The 16,108-nt window shown below is 49.2% G+C and overlaps 1 protein-coding gene across 4 annotated transcripts; it reads left to right on the top strand.

Moving 5' to 3' along the window:
• The first annotated feature begins 49 nt into the window (after positions 1-49).
• On the top strand, positions 50-13,592 carry RPL3L (ribosomal protein L3 like). 4 transcript variants are annotated; one of them, XM_050967282.1, is made up of 10 exons: positions 50-103; positions 3,695-3,887; positions 4,406-4,574; positions 5,495-5,630; positions 8,262-8,448; positions 9,730-9,890; positions 10,301-10,402; positions 11,052-11,147; positions 11,575-11,694; positions 12,420-12,581. In XM_050967282.1, exons 2-10 carry the CDS (start codon positions 3,848-3,850, stop codon positions 12,564-12,566), a joined length of 1,158 nt encoding a protein of 385 aa, XP_050823239.1. In that variant the 5' UTR covers positions 50-103; positions 3,695-3,847; the 3' UTR covers positions 12,567-12,581. The 4 variants fall into 4 exon arrangements, with proteins under 4 accessions (XP_050823239.1, XP_050823241.1, XP_050823238.1 ...); XM_050967284.1 differs by lacking the exon at positions 50-103 and adding an exon at positions 230-253; XM_050967281.1 differs by lacking the exons at positions 50-103; positions 12,420-12,581 and adding exons at positions 2,502-2,600; positions 13,477-13,592.
• The last annotated feature ends 2,516 nt before the right edge of the window (positions 13,593-16,108 follow it).

Raw genomic sequence — 16,108 nt, forward strand, 5'->3', positions numbered from 1 at the left:
AGCGCAGTGCATTCCCCCCAATGCCCCTTGGGATATGTAGTTCCGGTCGGGGAATGGCGCCGGCGGGAGCCTGCGCCCGGGGGCGGTCAGCACGTAGCGCGGGGTGTGTGATTATAGCGCCTGGAAAATGGGGAGTGTGTGCTGAGGGGCAACTGCCCCCCTGCAAATGGTGTCCCCCCGCACCCCCCAAGGGCTGGGACTCCTGCAGGCCCGGGGGAGGGGGCGCGAGCGGGATCCAGACGGGCTGGAACGGGTCAGTACCCCTGGAAGCCCCTTCCCAGCCTCGAACCGCCCCCCACCCCCGCGAGCCTGGTACCTCCCCTCCAGCCCCCAGTCCGACCATTCGCATAGAGCTTTGCCACGCTGGGGAGTCGGTCCCAGGGCTCCTGCCAGCAGCACTAGCCCCAGGGGACCCCGGAGCCTGCCCCCTATTAGCCCCCCCGGCACAAACCACACGCCCTCTGGCTGCCTCCCAGTCCCAGAGGCAGGAAAACGCTCGGGAACCCGACTGTGGCTGCTGGGAGTCCAGGGCTGTGCTTCTGCTTTGCTTGCGCTGAGAGCCAGGAGTGGAACCCCGGAGTCCTGAGTCCCAGTCCACTGCGCTGACCCGCCTGGCTCGCCTCTTGTAGCACTCCCACACGGGCACCCTGCGCGACCCCATGGAGCAGCGTGCACTGCTGTGTTCAGAAACACAGAAACACACAGCCCTGCATGTTGTAATACTGCCGCCTTTTCAAAAGAGAAAAAGGGTAGGCCCCTGGTTAAGTGGTTCTGTAGCTTTTGGGAGGGGGAAGGATTGTGCTGTCGTTGAAATCGAGGACAAAATTCTTTTAGTTTCAAAGGGGGCAGGATAAGGCCCTTGAAGACTAACAGTGGACAATCCCACAGCTACCTGTAGTAATGCTTTAGCTGGATAGTGTGGCAGCATTAACTTGTTCTGAGACATGGGGCTGTTTTTAAAGGATTAAAACAATCTAGTGATGATGCCTGTCACCTTTTGTCCACAGGCAGGGCTTTATTTTTATTGCTAAATATAGAGATATGAAAAGATCTGGCATCTGTCAAGCTTTAACTGGTTTTTGCGTAAATGCAAACCTCAGCCAAGCTAGTAAAAAAAGAGAAAAAAATCTAGGCTTGGTGGTATCCTATCAGACAGCCAATTTTCCTCTCTTTTTAAAAGCTTCATTTAGTGCAAGTACCAGCGCAACATAGTACTGACCTTCAAGAAAGAATGGATTGTATTTGCATATTTCCCCTCCACACACCCCACTTCTGCTCAAAGATGGGATATTTTGGAGAACTCTGTGAGCTGCTGTTTTTGGATCCAGGAAAAATATTTGAAAATCAGGACAGTCTTGATTTTCATAGAGATGGGTGACAATATTAACTCTTTATATCTGGTCAGATCCCATTAGTCTCCAGATAGGTAGGACGGTGTGGCTATGGAAGACCTGAAGTAAAGGACTAACCAGATCCCAAGTAACTAAAGTGAATAAAAACAAACAAGGGCTATTAAATTATACTTTTACTGATCGATTTTAACCTCTTTCTTACTGCACAGCTAGTTACTTGAGCTAAAGCACGCCACCAATGCTGGTCAATGCACCAGTTATGTCCTCTCTGGATAGGTCTAATGAAATATCAACACTTAAAGAAATGCTACTGCTGTTGAATAGACACTGTGTCAGTATCGCACGGTGAAAGAGATAAAGAAATATGAGGAAAAGCTTCCCCGCCATGCGATCTGTTTGACTGTGTGTGGAATAGTCTCTCTAAAGTGGAGTGGTGAAAGCTGTCATCATTTGGGCTGAACAGAGCACAGGAGACAATACAGGGCTGGTGGGTGGGAGGGGACCCTGAGATTCTTACTCTGTCCGTACCTAGTGAAATGGATGAGTTTGGCCTGAGTATGAATTGAAAGCCCCAGTCCTGTGTTGAGCTCTGCGTGGGCTCAGGGATCCACCTGCATGGAGCTTGTTGCAGGATCGGGGTCTGAGCTCAGGATTTGGCCATTTTATGTAGCAGTATATACCTGGAGTATGTTGACTGTCCTTTAGTGATACAGTAGTTCTAAATATAGTGCTGCTAAGTACAGGAAATCCCACTACTGAGAGGAGGGGAATTCTTCCCTGACCTGGGGTTACAAAGCAATCATAACATCCTCTTTGGGAATACCTGGCCTAGGCCCCTGCCCTTGGGGAGTTGCCAGCAGGGCAGGCATGCACGAGAAAAAAACCACTGGAGGTAGTTAATTAGGCATGTACTTATGTAGCTTGACGTGATGGGGTTGCTTAGGTGTAAATGAGGGCAGAATTTTGTCTTCATATATTGTGCTGTAGGTAGCAATTGTAATTCCCTCCATTCATGTTCAGTTTGTTTCTGTGGTAAATTGAGACACTGGCAGCTGACCTTTACCACATCACAACTGTTGTTAGAGTCAGACCCTGGCAGATTTGCTGAGTATGAAATGAATATAGCGTTGAATGAAGCCAGCAGCTAAATTTGTGTCTTCAGACTGATAAACATCTTCGGTATTAGACTGGAGAGGCACTTGGTGACTGCCTCATTGTGCTGCTGACCTGTGCTGAAGACGTCCCATGGTCTGTAACGTTCCATGTTAATATCTTATAGCTTGTAGGTTAGAACATTTAATGGGCTTGAGATATTCATTCAACAGATTAAACGAGCACATTTGAAACTGGCTTGAAATCAACAATCAATTCCACTTTGGGTTGGAGAATAAGTTTAGGAGAAAGGGAAATCTGGTACTGGAATTACTCAATAAACAAGAGGGAGTTGTAGTGAGTGTAAATTTACCCCTTTGCTGTTGCACTGATTCCCTTAACCTCGACTTTATGCTGCTATTGTAGGAATTTGTCCAACTACCTCCAAGGTGATAGTGGTTGCTATGCCCAGGTTGAGTTCATGATTGTGACTTTTCTCATAATTATATTTGGCCTGTATATGTGGCATGTTCTTATTATGGTTTCCTTTGTTCACCCTCCCCCATTTTTTCCTATTGTTAGTTATCTCCATTGGTTGTGACTTGTCTGGATGAGAATGTACGGATATCAAGGCAGGGCCTAGCTTTCACTCTGGGTTTATGCAGCACCGAATATAGTGCTGTGCAAACCCTGACTGGGCCCTCTATGTGTGGCCCTGGCACACATTAAGAATAATAATGAATGCCGAAGTGGGGCAAATCTGGAAAACATTGCACTTCTCTTAGCAGAAAGAAGGACAATTATAGTCAAGATGTTTTATTTAGCAAATCCTCGTCAGCAGTTTTCACAGAGACTTGAATGCTTTGACGCAAAGGATGGGGGCTACATTTATAAACTTAAATAAAATCTGTCCCTTTAGGGAGATCTTTCGCTCTGTTACTGGAAATGGTGAAAAAATAATTTGTGAATTTCCTCTCTCAGGTCTGAAAAGATTTTGAGATTATCCATCCATCTGTGAGATACATCATGGCCTTTGTAATTCATATATTTCCTTTTTTATTTCTAAACATCTTATAGCAGATGGGCCTGATGTAACCAGCTGCTGTCCTGAAATCTGTAATATACATGGAGCCGATGTAACTGAAGTCCAAGGATTCCTTCCCATTGTCTTCAGTCAGCATTAGCTCAGGCTCATAGCCTTCTGGGTTTGAAGGTAAAACTGAATCCTTTTTGTTTCTTGCCTTCCCCAGTCCCATCGCAAGTTTTCAGCTCCGAGGCATGGCCACTTGGGCTTCCTCCCTCATAAGAGAAGCCGGCGTCACCGCGGGAAGGTGAAGACCTGGCCCAAGGATGATCCCAGCAAGCCAGTCCACCTGACAGCCTTTCTGGGCTACAAAGCTGGCATGACGCACATCCTACGAGAAGTTCACAGGCCAGGAATGAGTAAGAGGCTTTGATTGAATCAGCTAGTTCGAGTCCAGGGAAGAATAGAGGGCAAAGTCTCTTATGGCCAGCTGGGATGGATAGCTCATGGGAATGGGTTATGGAGCCCCTTCCTATCTAACCTAGCCTGGATTTGAAATGGCAGTTCACCAATGACCAAAAATCATCTGGCAACTGTTGTTCTCAATGCAATTCCTACCTTCTATCATGAGGTCACCGGCACAGCTGGCAGGGGTAGGTGGGGAAGTTGTGTACTGTTGACAAAGGTGGGTCTCCAGTTCTGTGCAACTGGCATCCCCATCTGCTCTAAGTTAATCCGCCTTTATAAAAGGCGGAGACACCAATTGACAGCTGCCTTCTGCTGGGACGGGGTGTAGTTGACGGTGCATTGGGCACCAGGAACTTGAGTATCTAATTAAGAGAATTACTGGCCACCCACAGCTCCCCTGAACCTGGTCCTGTGAGACACTGAGCACAGTCAGCTCCATTGACTTCACTGCTACACCGTTTGATTTCAGAGCTTTCCAAGAGGGAAGAGGTGGAAGCAGTCACAATAGTGGAGACCCCGCCTCTGGTAGTGGTTGGGCTTGTGGGATACATAGACACTCCCAGGGGCCTGAGAAATTTCAGGACCATTTTTGCTGAGCACCTCAGCGATGAGTGCAGACGCCGCTTCTACAAGAACTGGTAAGAATCTCTCGGCGCATGGGTTTCCCGGCAATTGTAACAGCATCACCTTTCTCCACCCCCACGTTAGCCACAAGAGGCTCTTCGTAATGTCTGCACATTGGAATCCTTCACTCGGGGGTGAAATGCAGCAGCTGTTTAATTGCGCACAGCTGCACGACACGACCATTTTGGCTACTGTGAATAAAAATGTGTGCGCACAAATTCCTGGTTCACATAATAATAGTACTGAGTTATTTGTCTCGGTGATGTGGCCGTGAGTTCCACAGGTCAATTATACATTGCGTATCTGAAGCAAGTTTCTGCTCACCATTGTAATTCGTTCACCAAAGTAACTCCATTGACGTCAATAGAGTAATTCCAGTTTTACGAGGGTGCAGATTAAAGCAAAATCTAGCCCGTGGCCCTTCTGCACCATTGTAGAGATTGACTCCCCAAATCTTGGAGCCGCAGTGGCGAAAGTGATCGCTCGAGTCTTTGTAATTGAGCAGACTTATGGCTGTAATGGCTGTGTAGCCGTGCCTTCAAATCTGACCCCTAAAATGTCCCTGATCTTCGCTAGAGAGACTGGTTTGTCTCATTTCCATTTAGCTCTATTTTTGCTGTTGTATTTGGACTTCACTAAGTGAGTAAATCAGTGGGCGTCAACTCAGTTCTCTATAAAAAAGCTGCCAGAACTGCAAGTGCTGTTGGTCCATTAATGTCCTTCCACCATTTCCTCCTCTGAGCTCCCTCTAATGGTCTTGTGTGTATTGCATTTGCTCACCTCAGCCTGGTGCAATGAGCCATGGATGCATGATGCTTCCAATAGCATGTCTTAAGCACTTAAGCAACCTTGTCACACATGCTGTACTGTGTTTCTGAGATTCGGTGCTTCATTATTCCAGTCTCCAGCATAATTAAAAGAGTCCTGCCCTTAGGCACAAGAGCAAGAAGAAGGCCTTCACCAAGTACTGCAAAAAGTGGCAGGACAAGGATGGGAAGAAACAGCTAGAGAAGGATTTTGCGGCCATGAAGAAGTACTGCAAGGTCATTCGAGTCATCGTCCACACTCAGGTCAGAACTTCACACAGGGTGTGGGGCTTGATCCCAATAGCTTGTTTGAGTGGGGCGAGGGCTTGGAAGCTGGGAGCAACTAGCAAGTGGGAATCGGGGCACTTCTCATCGCTGGGGGCGGAATGGAGGGTCTTGTCAGCTGGGAGGGGGATGAGGCCTCTTGTCACTGGTGTGGGGATTGGAGTGGCAGGCAGGTTAGTGGGCGCTGGAGATGCGATATGTGCACGCTGCAGGAGGTGCATGCTGACCGTTGCAGCCCTTATCAAAGAGGAACCTCGTCCATTTGAAAGTGCTAGAGGGAATCCAATGGGCACAGTGGAAGTCTCTACACTGGGATTTGCCCAGGAGCCTGGCACTGACACCCCGACAGCTGTGGAAGGGTTGGGCCTGGGGTTTTCCATCTCCTTGCTGCTGCTCGGGACCCTGGAGAAGCCACAGGGCTCACAATGGGCAGTGCCAGAGGCACTCGCATGTTCGTTGGGAGGAAGCAGGCGTTGGTCCCAAGCTCCTCAGTGAACGGGGTAATGCTGGCACCTGGCAGAGACCAAAGGCTCATCTCAAATTAGCAACTGGTGTCAGGTGATGGGGTAAAAATAACCTGTGAGCCTGGCCGCAGGGAAGGACTTGCCAGGTGCCAGAGCTACTGGATACTCAGGGGCTATTTGAATTGGGATCCTCAGGGAGCTCTCAACTCCGCAGAGCCCAGGAGGATCTGGGCTGGCCCAAGGGCACTGAAGCCTCCCTTTGGGCTAGTTCGGGTTGTTAGAACTGCTGTGGCGAGCTGAAGTTGTCTGGCCACATGACACAGATAGGCCTGGACTGCAGCCATCACTACCCGCTGATTTTGAAAAGTGGGATGCGACACCACATGAGGTCGCCGGGAGCGCAGCAGCGCTGCCTCCTAGCACTGTGTGAGGAGGGGATCTTCTTGGGGAGCCTAGGGCTGGTCTCGTGGCCGTTCATGGGATTGCATCCATCTGAACTGCATTGGTGGGACTGGCAAGTCCTGCTGAGGCTGGGGAGAGGAGAACGCCACCCACGGTGCAGAGTAATCAGCTGGAAATACAGGCCAATAGCACAAAACGCTGCTGGACTAGGCCCCAGTCTGCTGCATGTGCGCCTCTGCATAGTCCCATTTGAGGCAGTGGGACTGCCCATGTGAGTCAGGGCGGGAGGATTTGTCCCTGTGGCTGTATCCATGCAGCTGCTGCACAGCTGGTGAGCTTCAGTGACACACTCAGCTCCCACAGATCAGCTCCTGTTAAAATCCATCCAGCTAGCCTTGGGCTCAGAGGATTCTCTGCAGCGCTCCACAGTAAATGCTATTAGCAGAGCCGTTTCCATGTCTGTGCCCAGCTGTCCCCGGAAGGTGGGCGTCGCTCTGTTCCTAGCCACACCGTGCTGAGTCAGGGGTGCACATGTCCCATGTCTTAGCGTTTTGTTCTCAGGGATTCCAGTTAAGCATGAAACAGCATCTCAGCTGGCAATAGTAGCAGAGTGGTCAGGAGGTGAACACGTGTTTCTCACGGTGGGTGGGGAAGGGGAAGGCCTGCTCCCTAGGAACTAGTAATAACTCATGCCTCAGAAATGCAGCTTGTGCCAATCACCACATAGCCTGGTGGCATGCTGGGTGAGTGTGTATGTGTGTGTGTGTGTGTGTGTGTGTGTGTGTGTGTGTGTGCGCGCTTGCACTCTGTGTGTGTGTGCGTGTGCACCCATGCCTGGTGTGCATGTGTTGGTGCATTTAGTGAGAATGTGTGTGTTTGCACTTGGCGAGTGTGTGTGCATGTGTGCGTAGTGAAAGTGTGTGTGTGTGTGTGTTTGAGTTTAGTGAGTGTGGGTACACATGGGTGCACATGTATGCTTTGTGTGTGCTTAGTGAGACTGTGTGTGTACATGTGGGAGGGTGAGTGTCCTTAGTGTGTGTGCTTAGTGTATGTGTGTACATATATGCTGTGTGTGCATGCATATATAGATCTGTGCAACCACATGGGTATGGATGTTTAGTGAAGGTGTGTGTGTGCTTAGCAAGTGTGTGTGCATGCATGTGCTCAGTGAGTGTGTGTATTGGATGTGCATCAGTCACACCAAGGCTTGATGGGTTATTTTTCCCCGTCAGGGTTTAGTTTGTGGAGGACCCTCTCGGATTCTGCCTCTCTTGGTTCCATCCTCTCTCTCTCGGGCTGCCTTGTCCCCAAACTGCAGGGGCTGGAGGCAGCTCCCTCAGAGTCCTGTTCATGCTGCTGGCTGGCTGGGGTTGGTGGGAGAGTAAAGCCAGGTGCCATCTCCTTGCCGCTCTCTTTCCCAGGGCGAAAGGACCCCCCACGGGTGAGTGCTCTTCTCCCTGTCCCCAGCCAGGAGTCTGCAGCCATACTGAGATATAATAAAAGCAAGAGACCCTGAAATGCCATGTCTAGGGCTTAGCTGCTGGGGAGACAGCACGGTGAGTGGGTGCTTTACGTACACCTGGGTAGAGAGATTAGCTAGACTCAGGCAGACTAAACTGCAAACAGCCCACTTGGGTCTAAGCAGGCCCTACCTCCTCCTCCCAGCACTCAGGGATATTGCCCCGGGAACGCGTTCACACCCACAGGCCTGGTGTCATTTCTTGGCCCTCGCTGCCCAATGCAGATGAAGCTGCTCCCTCTACGTCAAAAGAAGGCCCATGTGATGGAGATTCAGCTGAACGGCGGGACGGTGGCCGACAAGGTGGACTGGGCTCACGAGAAGCTGGAGAAGCAGGTCTCTGTGCACGCGGTCTTCAGCCAGAATGAAATGATCGATGTCATCGGGGTGACCAAGGGGCGCGGGATGAAAGGTACAGGGGGAGGGAGGGCCCTTTGCCGTGGGGCTTGGCATGGATCCTCTGAGGAGGATGGGCAGAGGGGTGCTTACACATTGCAAGGGCATTGTGCTCCGGGCCTCCTTGATGCTCTTGAGGGAGGCCATTTTCTAGTGGAGTGAGCACTGGACTGGGAGTTGGAAGACCTAAATTATAATCCCAGTGCTCACACCAACTCACTCTGTGGCCCTGAGCCAGTCGCTTGCCTCCTCTGTGCCTCAGTTTCTCCATCTGTAAAATGGGGATAGTGACACTGACAGCTATGCAAGTGCTTCAAGATCTATGGATGAAAAAGCCATACGAGTGCTGAGTACTTAGTGTTATTACTAATAGTAATTATTTACTAATCTGTCATGGTCAAGGCATGTCTTCTTGACCTCATCTAATTAATAGTGATTCACAATTAAACACAGTGAGGAATCCATGCATCATTGTGAATAATTAATATTGATGCATAGAAGCTTCACCTTGTGTGACATCCAGAGGAGAACAGACTCCAGTTTATTCTGACTGTACATTTCTTTAAAACATTGTTTTTAGTGTTGGTGAAATGCCTATTCCCAGAGCAGGTACAGCACAGGCACTGGTAGTGCGGGTGTCCCCACACTGTACACGGCAATCCCCCCATGTCCTGGGGGTCCTTTCCAGAGGACAAGAGGGGAGCTCATTTCTCATTCCCTCATTTCATCCTCGGCCTCACAGCCAAGATGACCAACGCTGGGGACAATCGGTGCTGGTATTGGTGGTTGTCCTTGAGATGTAGGCTGAGCAGCAGCCAGACTGAGAGCCCCCCAACTCCTTTCATGAAGGACACCAAAGAGTCGCTGGATTTGTACCCATACGTCTGTTCTCTTTTTAGCAGATTTGGTTCCATTTACCTGGTTCAAAATGCCCTGTCATTAGTTATGGGCTTAGTTCTCATGGGAGCCCTAAGGGCACTTGGCTTGCCGAGATCTGAAGTAAACAAAATAAGGACAAAAAGTCATTTCAGTGCTGACAAAACCAGTGTGTGTGCATGTGTGAGGACGGGGACACACCATAGTCCAGTCAGTTTAACGCAAAGCGAGTACAGTTCCGTCCGTCGGCCCCCGATTCTGAAAATGGCTGTTTGCCTCAACCTGATCCACCATCTTCTCATAACTGGAGATGCAACATAAGACAAACCCTACAGATGCTCGCTCCGATTTCTGGCTCTGAAGCACCAGTACCCATGCCCCTTGGCTCCTCTGACAGCATCATCCTGTCCTGCTTTCCTAGGGGTGACCAGCCGCTGGCATGCCAAGAAGCTCCCAAGGAAAACTCACAAAGGCTTACGCAAAGTCGCCTGCATTGGAGCCTGGCATCCAGCCCGCGTGGGCTACTCCATTGCCCGGGCTGGCCAGAAGGGCTACCACCATCGCACGGAGCTCAACAAGAAGGTATGACACTGATGCGACGCCTCCCTTGGGCCTAGTGCGGCTTCTCCTTCTTTCGAGCCCCCTTCCCTCTCCTGTCCTGTCCTGAGCCATCTCTCTGTCATGCACATAATTTCAGGGCAGGAGGGAATTTAGGGCTTCGTCTGGTGGTGGTGGTGTTGATTATTTTTACTACCATAGTGCCTAGGAGCCTGTGTCACTGAATGACCCCACTGCACTAGGTGCCGTCCAGGCAGTTATCTGTGCCGCGGGCGGGGATGTGCTCTAGCCATTGCCTGCTGACGACATCTGAGATGAGCCTATGAGTTTTCTCCCAACCCGGCATCTCTGCTTTTTGTGCTCAGTTTGTGATGCTTTGTTTGCAACTGTGGCCTGAAGCTGTTAACTCCATTTCAACCTGGGCTCTCACCCAGATTTACCGTATTGGCCGCGGGATCCACGTTCAAGATGGGAAAATAGTGAAGAACAACGCCGCGACGAACTACGATGTCACCGAGAAGACAATCACGCCATTGGTAAAAGGGCTAAAGAAATAAGTAGTGGTGGGGCTGGAGCTGGGACTCCTGCATTCCCGACTCTGCCACTGGCCAGAGACGTGGCCTGGGGCAAGTCACTTATGGTTTCTGTTGGGGAAAAGCTGGCTGGGAAATATTTTTTCTGGCCGCACAGATTTTGATATTCTTCCTTTTTTTTGGTTTTGTTTTGTTTTGTTTTTAGTTACCAAAAGCTGCAGAGTTTTTGCTTTTCCACACCCCAAAAATAGCAAGAAACAATTGTTTTCAGCTGGCATTTTTTGCCTTAAAGGCTTTTGGCTTGTCAGCAAAAACCCAGAAAAATCTCATCAAAGTTGGAAATGTCAATTTGGACCAAAAAGTCAATTTCCCGTTTTTAAAATAAAGGCTTTGAACAAAAAATTGCAGCCAGCTGTATCCTCTGTGACAGCTTGCCCTCGTGTAAAATGAGGATAATGGTATTTGTAGACCTCACGGGCGGGCTGCACTGTGTATGATAAACACAAAGCATACTAATGGTTAGTTAATAATTAGGATGATTAATAATTAAATAATAAATACCCTGCTTTGCTATAGCAAATGTCACTTGCTGATGCATATCTGTTAGCAAACATCTCACCACTGCAATCCCGACCTCTGCCTTTTCCCACAGGGTGGATTTCCTCACTACGGTGCAGTCAACAATGATTTCGTGATGCTGAAGGGCTGCGTCATGGGCACTAAGAAACGCGTGCTCACTCTCAGAAAGGTAAACTCCTCCCCCCTTTGAAATTGGGTGCTGAGGCTGTGCACGCGTATGGAAGGAGCTGACTTTGTGAGCCATGCCGTGATTTTCCAGGGGCCCATTTCCCGGAGAGGTGTGTTGCCAGGCCATTCTTGCTGATAACTGTTTCCAGTTTCAGATCAGTCAGTCTTGTCTCCCTTAGGAAGTGATTTGCCACTCATTGGAAGCGGTCCTTACATAATCTGACACACTCAGCTACTTCTTTTCAGTTCCAAGTGGGCACTGAGAGGCAATGGCATTCAAAGTCATGCTACTCTGGGTGTGTCTCCGAGGAAACCACTCTTGGTGGAGTGACTGGCTAATGGACGTGCGTGAAATGTCTTAACTCCACCCACAGCAAAGCATGCTTTCATATTGCTGGTTAAACAAAATGTTGTGACTTCCTCTCCAGTCCCTTCTGGTGCACAGCAGCCGTCGGGCTCTGGAACCCATCGAACTGAAATTCATCGATACCACTTCCAAGTTTGGCCATGGCTGCTTCCAGACTGCTCAAGAGAAGAGAGCTTTCATGGTGAGTTAATTCTCTCAATCAAAGGGCCAGGTTCTCAGCTGGTGTCAATTAACCTAGCTCAATCGATTTCAAAGGAGCTACTTGGATTAACACCAGCTGAGGGCCTGACCCCAAAAATAAAGAATGAACAGGACCATTTTGCATAAAAGGCAGTTCAGCTGCAAGAAAGAATGCTAAAGAGAGAACATGATGGTTGAGTCATACAAGCCAGCCAAAGCCAGCAAATCATGTACCATATAGTCAGCCAGTTTGCACTCACAGTGGGATGCATTCAACAAGCCCTTAAGTTGGCAGCACCTTGTTGGACATATGGTGTCTTTCACTCCTAATTGTACATTTCTTTGATTTGGTTGGATTGCCATAAACTTATAATGTTTTTAAAGGAAAAAGGTCAGGTCGGATTTGGCCTCATATTTGGGATTTTATGTAAATAAGCTTTTCAGTACCCAAATCGTGTACCTTTTAAAAATCCCAGCGGAAACGGGCTTATAAACAAAAGAACAGACACATTCCTTTATAGAGTTTGCCTCCCACCACCCCGCCACCCTGTGCTGTGGTAGCAATCTGAAAGTGAAATTGACTGGATACGAAGTGGACTGGATCCACAGCCGGTGTGAATCAGCATGGCTCCATGACTCCAGTAGTGCTATGCTGATTTAAACCAGGTTTGGATCTGGCCGACTGACTAGACTAGTGAGTTTCACATGTGTTTAACTTCTCTCCAGGTAAGAACTGGCTGGGAAACCCCTTCACACCGCTCTCAGGATGGCTGGAGGTTAATGCATAGGGCTGTAGCTTCAGCACTAACCACTGCTGGAGATTCTCCTTTTGCTCATGTGCAAGGGCTGAGCTTTTGGAGCAGGAAGATGTGAGTTCTGTCCCTGCTCTGAGTGGCCGGGGGGCAGCACGGTGACACTGATTAAGTCTTAAGTGGCCACATGAAGACTGCTCTATTAAGCTCGTTATCTTAAAGCAGCTGAACTTCACCTGTTGTGGAGTGAGCACCCAGAACCTTCCCTGCATTTTAATTTAATTCAGTAACATTTTGCTGGGCAGAAGCAGAACAATAGTCCTACAAACCACCATTTCCTCCCACTCTTGTAAACTAGAAGAGCTGGAACCCTGTCCTCAGCTGCTGTAAATCTGTGTAGCTCCATTGACTCAGCTGATTTAACCAGCTGAGACTCTGTCCCCTTGATGGTAACCCAAACCAGAAACCCCTTCTGCTCCAAAATTCTGCTCAGAAGGAGTTGTCATATGCAACCTCCTGAAACAGGGGATTGTATAGGAAATTCTCCTGACACAACCTCATCGATCCAGCCACAGTCACGGTTCTATAATAGTGTAATCAATATGATTACTTTACCACTCAATCTTCCCCATCACCCCAGGCCCATTTGCCGGGCTCAGGAGCAAACCAGCCTTTGAAGCACATGGGCCAGCTTTCCATGCTGCTCAGCTAAGCAAACTGCTAGCTCGGGGATGGGCAATTCATTACCCCTATTCCTCCAGGGGGAGGAGGATTTCTAGAGCCCATAGCTACACAGCTGCTGCCGTTCAGGAGGAGAGCTGAGAGTTAGCAGCCAGGGAATGGAAGTGAACAGCTAGTGTTGCAAGCCTTGTGCAGGGAAAAGGGGTCACATATGAATAGAAATTCCACAGCATCCAGCTCACCTGCTGCCTCTCTAGGTAACACGTGGGGAAGGCTTGTAATGTGGATCTTGAACTCATCAGCTTGTGGCAACGGGATCTCTTCTTCTCACCATTTCACTTGTGTTTTAGGGCCCCCAGAAGAAACATCTGAAGGAGAAGCCAGAATCCCAGGAAGAATTGTAGGGGATTGAAATACACATGGCCACCTTAACCTGACACCTCCAGTAAAGGGACTTCAAACCAGGCCTAAACCGTTGTGTCTTTGTTCTGGCGCCATTATTAATAAGCTTAAACTAGCCTCTGTTATGGGTGTCTGGTGTTAGAGGAGTTTGATATTAGTAAAACCCAGAGCCTTCTCCCCATGTATTGATCTCCACAGGGCTGCTGAGAGGACAGTCATGGGGGAAATTGGTCCCATGAGACTCCGATACCTGGAGATGCCTTTTCTTAGCTGAGCTGTATAGGGATCTGTTGTGACTCAGGAACAGCCGCTAGTTCCTGTCTGCTAATTCTTTCCTGCTGTCTAGGGAATGGCCATTGGCGCTGTGAGATACAAGGCATCAGTTGTGCACTACCCCTGCTGGCAGTGCAAGGAGAAGCCGTTTACACTTGGCTGGTCCCAGAAGTGAGGTGACTGCGCAGCTTCACGCAGGGCAGTTTATGGTGGGCGTAGTGAGACCGCTCTGGGATTTGTTAGCTCACTGACCCTTTTTCAAGTCAGTGGGAGTTTTGCTGTCGACTTCTGTGGATGGAGACTTGGGCCCAAAGCCTGTCCTCAGGTCACCAAAGTTCTCCCATCCTTCCTGCTATGCTGGGCACAACCAGGAGTGGGAGGAATCCTCCAGAAAGCTGCAGAAGAGGCATGTCAGAGTCACTCCTACTGTACCAGGAGCACCAGCTGGGGGATTTTATCTGCAACTGACATGCTGCCTTCACTTTTTCACTGCCAGGTGAGACCCCATCTGACCAGACTTCCCCATCCTCCTCAGTGGTCAGCAGAAATCCCTGTCTGATCAAGGCCCCATTGTTTGGCAGCTGTTCCAGGAGAGGAAAAGAAGACCTGGCACAGATGAATCCTGTAAGGCCTGGAAAACCCAGGCATGTCAGCAAGGCTGGTTCTGCCCTGCCTCGTTTGGCCAGGATTATTACATCTTTCATAGATTCCAAGGCCAGAAGGATGGAAGGGTCAGACAAGGCTATTGAAGTGGATTTTTACTCTGTCTGATTCATTAGTATCAGTCATGGTCTGCTTCTGACTACACTGATCTATGAATCCAGAGTGACTCCACTGACCTCACTGGAGTTACTCCAGATTTACACTGATGTATCTGAGAGCATAATTTGCCTCAGCATGCTAATATGCACCAGAGCTTTGTGTATGTATGTGACCAGGGACTAAATTCAGCCTAGGTGGCAGCAAGTACATTTCCTGTGACTTCAGTGGACTGCATATTCACACATTCCAAGGCCTGAAGGGACCATTGTGATCATCTAGTCTCACCTCCTGGATAACCCAGGCCAGAGAACGTCCCTACAATCATTCCTATAGCAGATCTTTTAGAACAACATCCAATCTTGATTGAAAAAATGCCAGTGATGGAGAATCCCCCACGACCCTTGGTAAGGTGTTCAATGATTAATTACCCTCACTGTTAAAAATGTTTACCTTATTTCCTGTCTGGATTTGTCTTGTTCAACTTCCAGAAAAACAGGTCCAACAAGGAGGGGATACTTTTTTCTGGAAGTTGAAACTAGATGTATTCCTTGAAGAACCTGCTTTTCCTGGATAGCAGCAGTGGAGAGTAAGAAGTTCCCCAGGACGCCTTGTCCCCAGCTCCAGATGCTCTGCAAGAGGCTAGTAATACACTTGCCCGGCGCTACCCGGCACTGGTTAGGCCTCAGCTGGAGAACTGTGTCCAGTTTTGGTCACCAATGTACAGAAAGGAGGTGGAGAAACTGGAAAGGATCCAGAGGCTAGTGACGAAGATGATCAAGGGGATGGAATGCAGACAGATGAGCAAAGGCTGAAGGAACAGGGCATGTTTAGTTTGGAAAAGAGGAGATTAAGGGGGGATGTGAGAGCAGTTCTCAAATACTTGAAAGGCTGCCATGAAAATGACGGAGAAAAGTTCTCTCTTGCCATGGAGGGCAGGACAAGAGGCGATGGGTTCAAACTACAGCACAGCAGATTTAGATTAAATCTCAGGAAACACTTCCTAACTGTAAGAACAGTTGGACAATGGAGCAGATGCCCTCGGGAGGCTGTGGAAGCTCCTTCGCTGGAGGTTTTCCAAAGGAGGCTGGAGAGGCATCTGTCCTGGATGGGTTAGACCCAACAAATCCTGCATTTTCTTGGCAGGGGGTTAGACTAGATGGTCCCTTCTAACCCCATGGGTCTATGAGCTACTCGTCCCTGGATCTCAAGGGAGGAGGAAAGTATCCATTGTACAAATGGGGAGACGGGGCAGTTAGCAGGGGCTCAGGGTTGTGCCAATTGCAGAAGGAGGGGAAGGTCTCATTGGTACCGAGTGGGAGGGTGAGAGAGATGTCCTTTCATGCAGGACTAATCTAAAGCGATTTGTGTTCACATGCCTCAGGAGAGAGGTAGAGGGAGGGCCCTGGCTCCCTCCTGCACTGTCGCTAGCTGACATTTTACCCAGCTGATTACAAGGGAAGGCAGGCAGGAACTTTGCCGCTGCAGGGCCTCATGAGGATGCAGCATTGTCCGTCCGCGTTGCTGCTTGTCACAGGCCTTTGCTGG

This window comes from Gopherus flavomarginatus, chromosome 9 (assembly GCF_025201925.1).
Source record: "Gopherus flavomarginatus isolate rGopFla2 chromosome 9, rGopFla2.mat.asm, whole genome shotgun sequence".
NCBI classification, from domain to species: Eukaryota; Metazoa; Chordata; order Testudines; family Testudinidae; genus Gopherus; species Gopherus flavomarginatus.

What these genes read in the sequence shown, in the direction of transcription:
- RPL3L (XM_050967280.1), top strand. An exon ending in GAGTCATCGTCCACACTCAG is followed by an intron (nt 5,631 to 8,261) that starts GTCAGAACTTCA and finishes TGCCCAATGCAG; the next exon opens with ATGAAGCTGCTCCCTCTACG. An exon ending in GCGTGCTCACTCTCAGAAAG is followed by an intron (nt 11,148 to 11,574) that starts GTAAACTCCTCC and finishes CTTCCTCTCCAG; the next exon opens with TCCCTTCTGGTGCACAGCAG.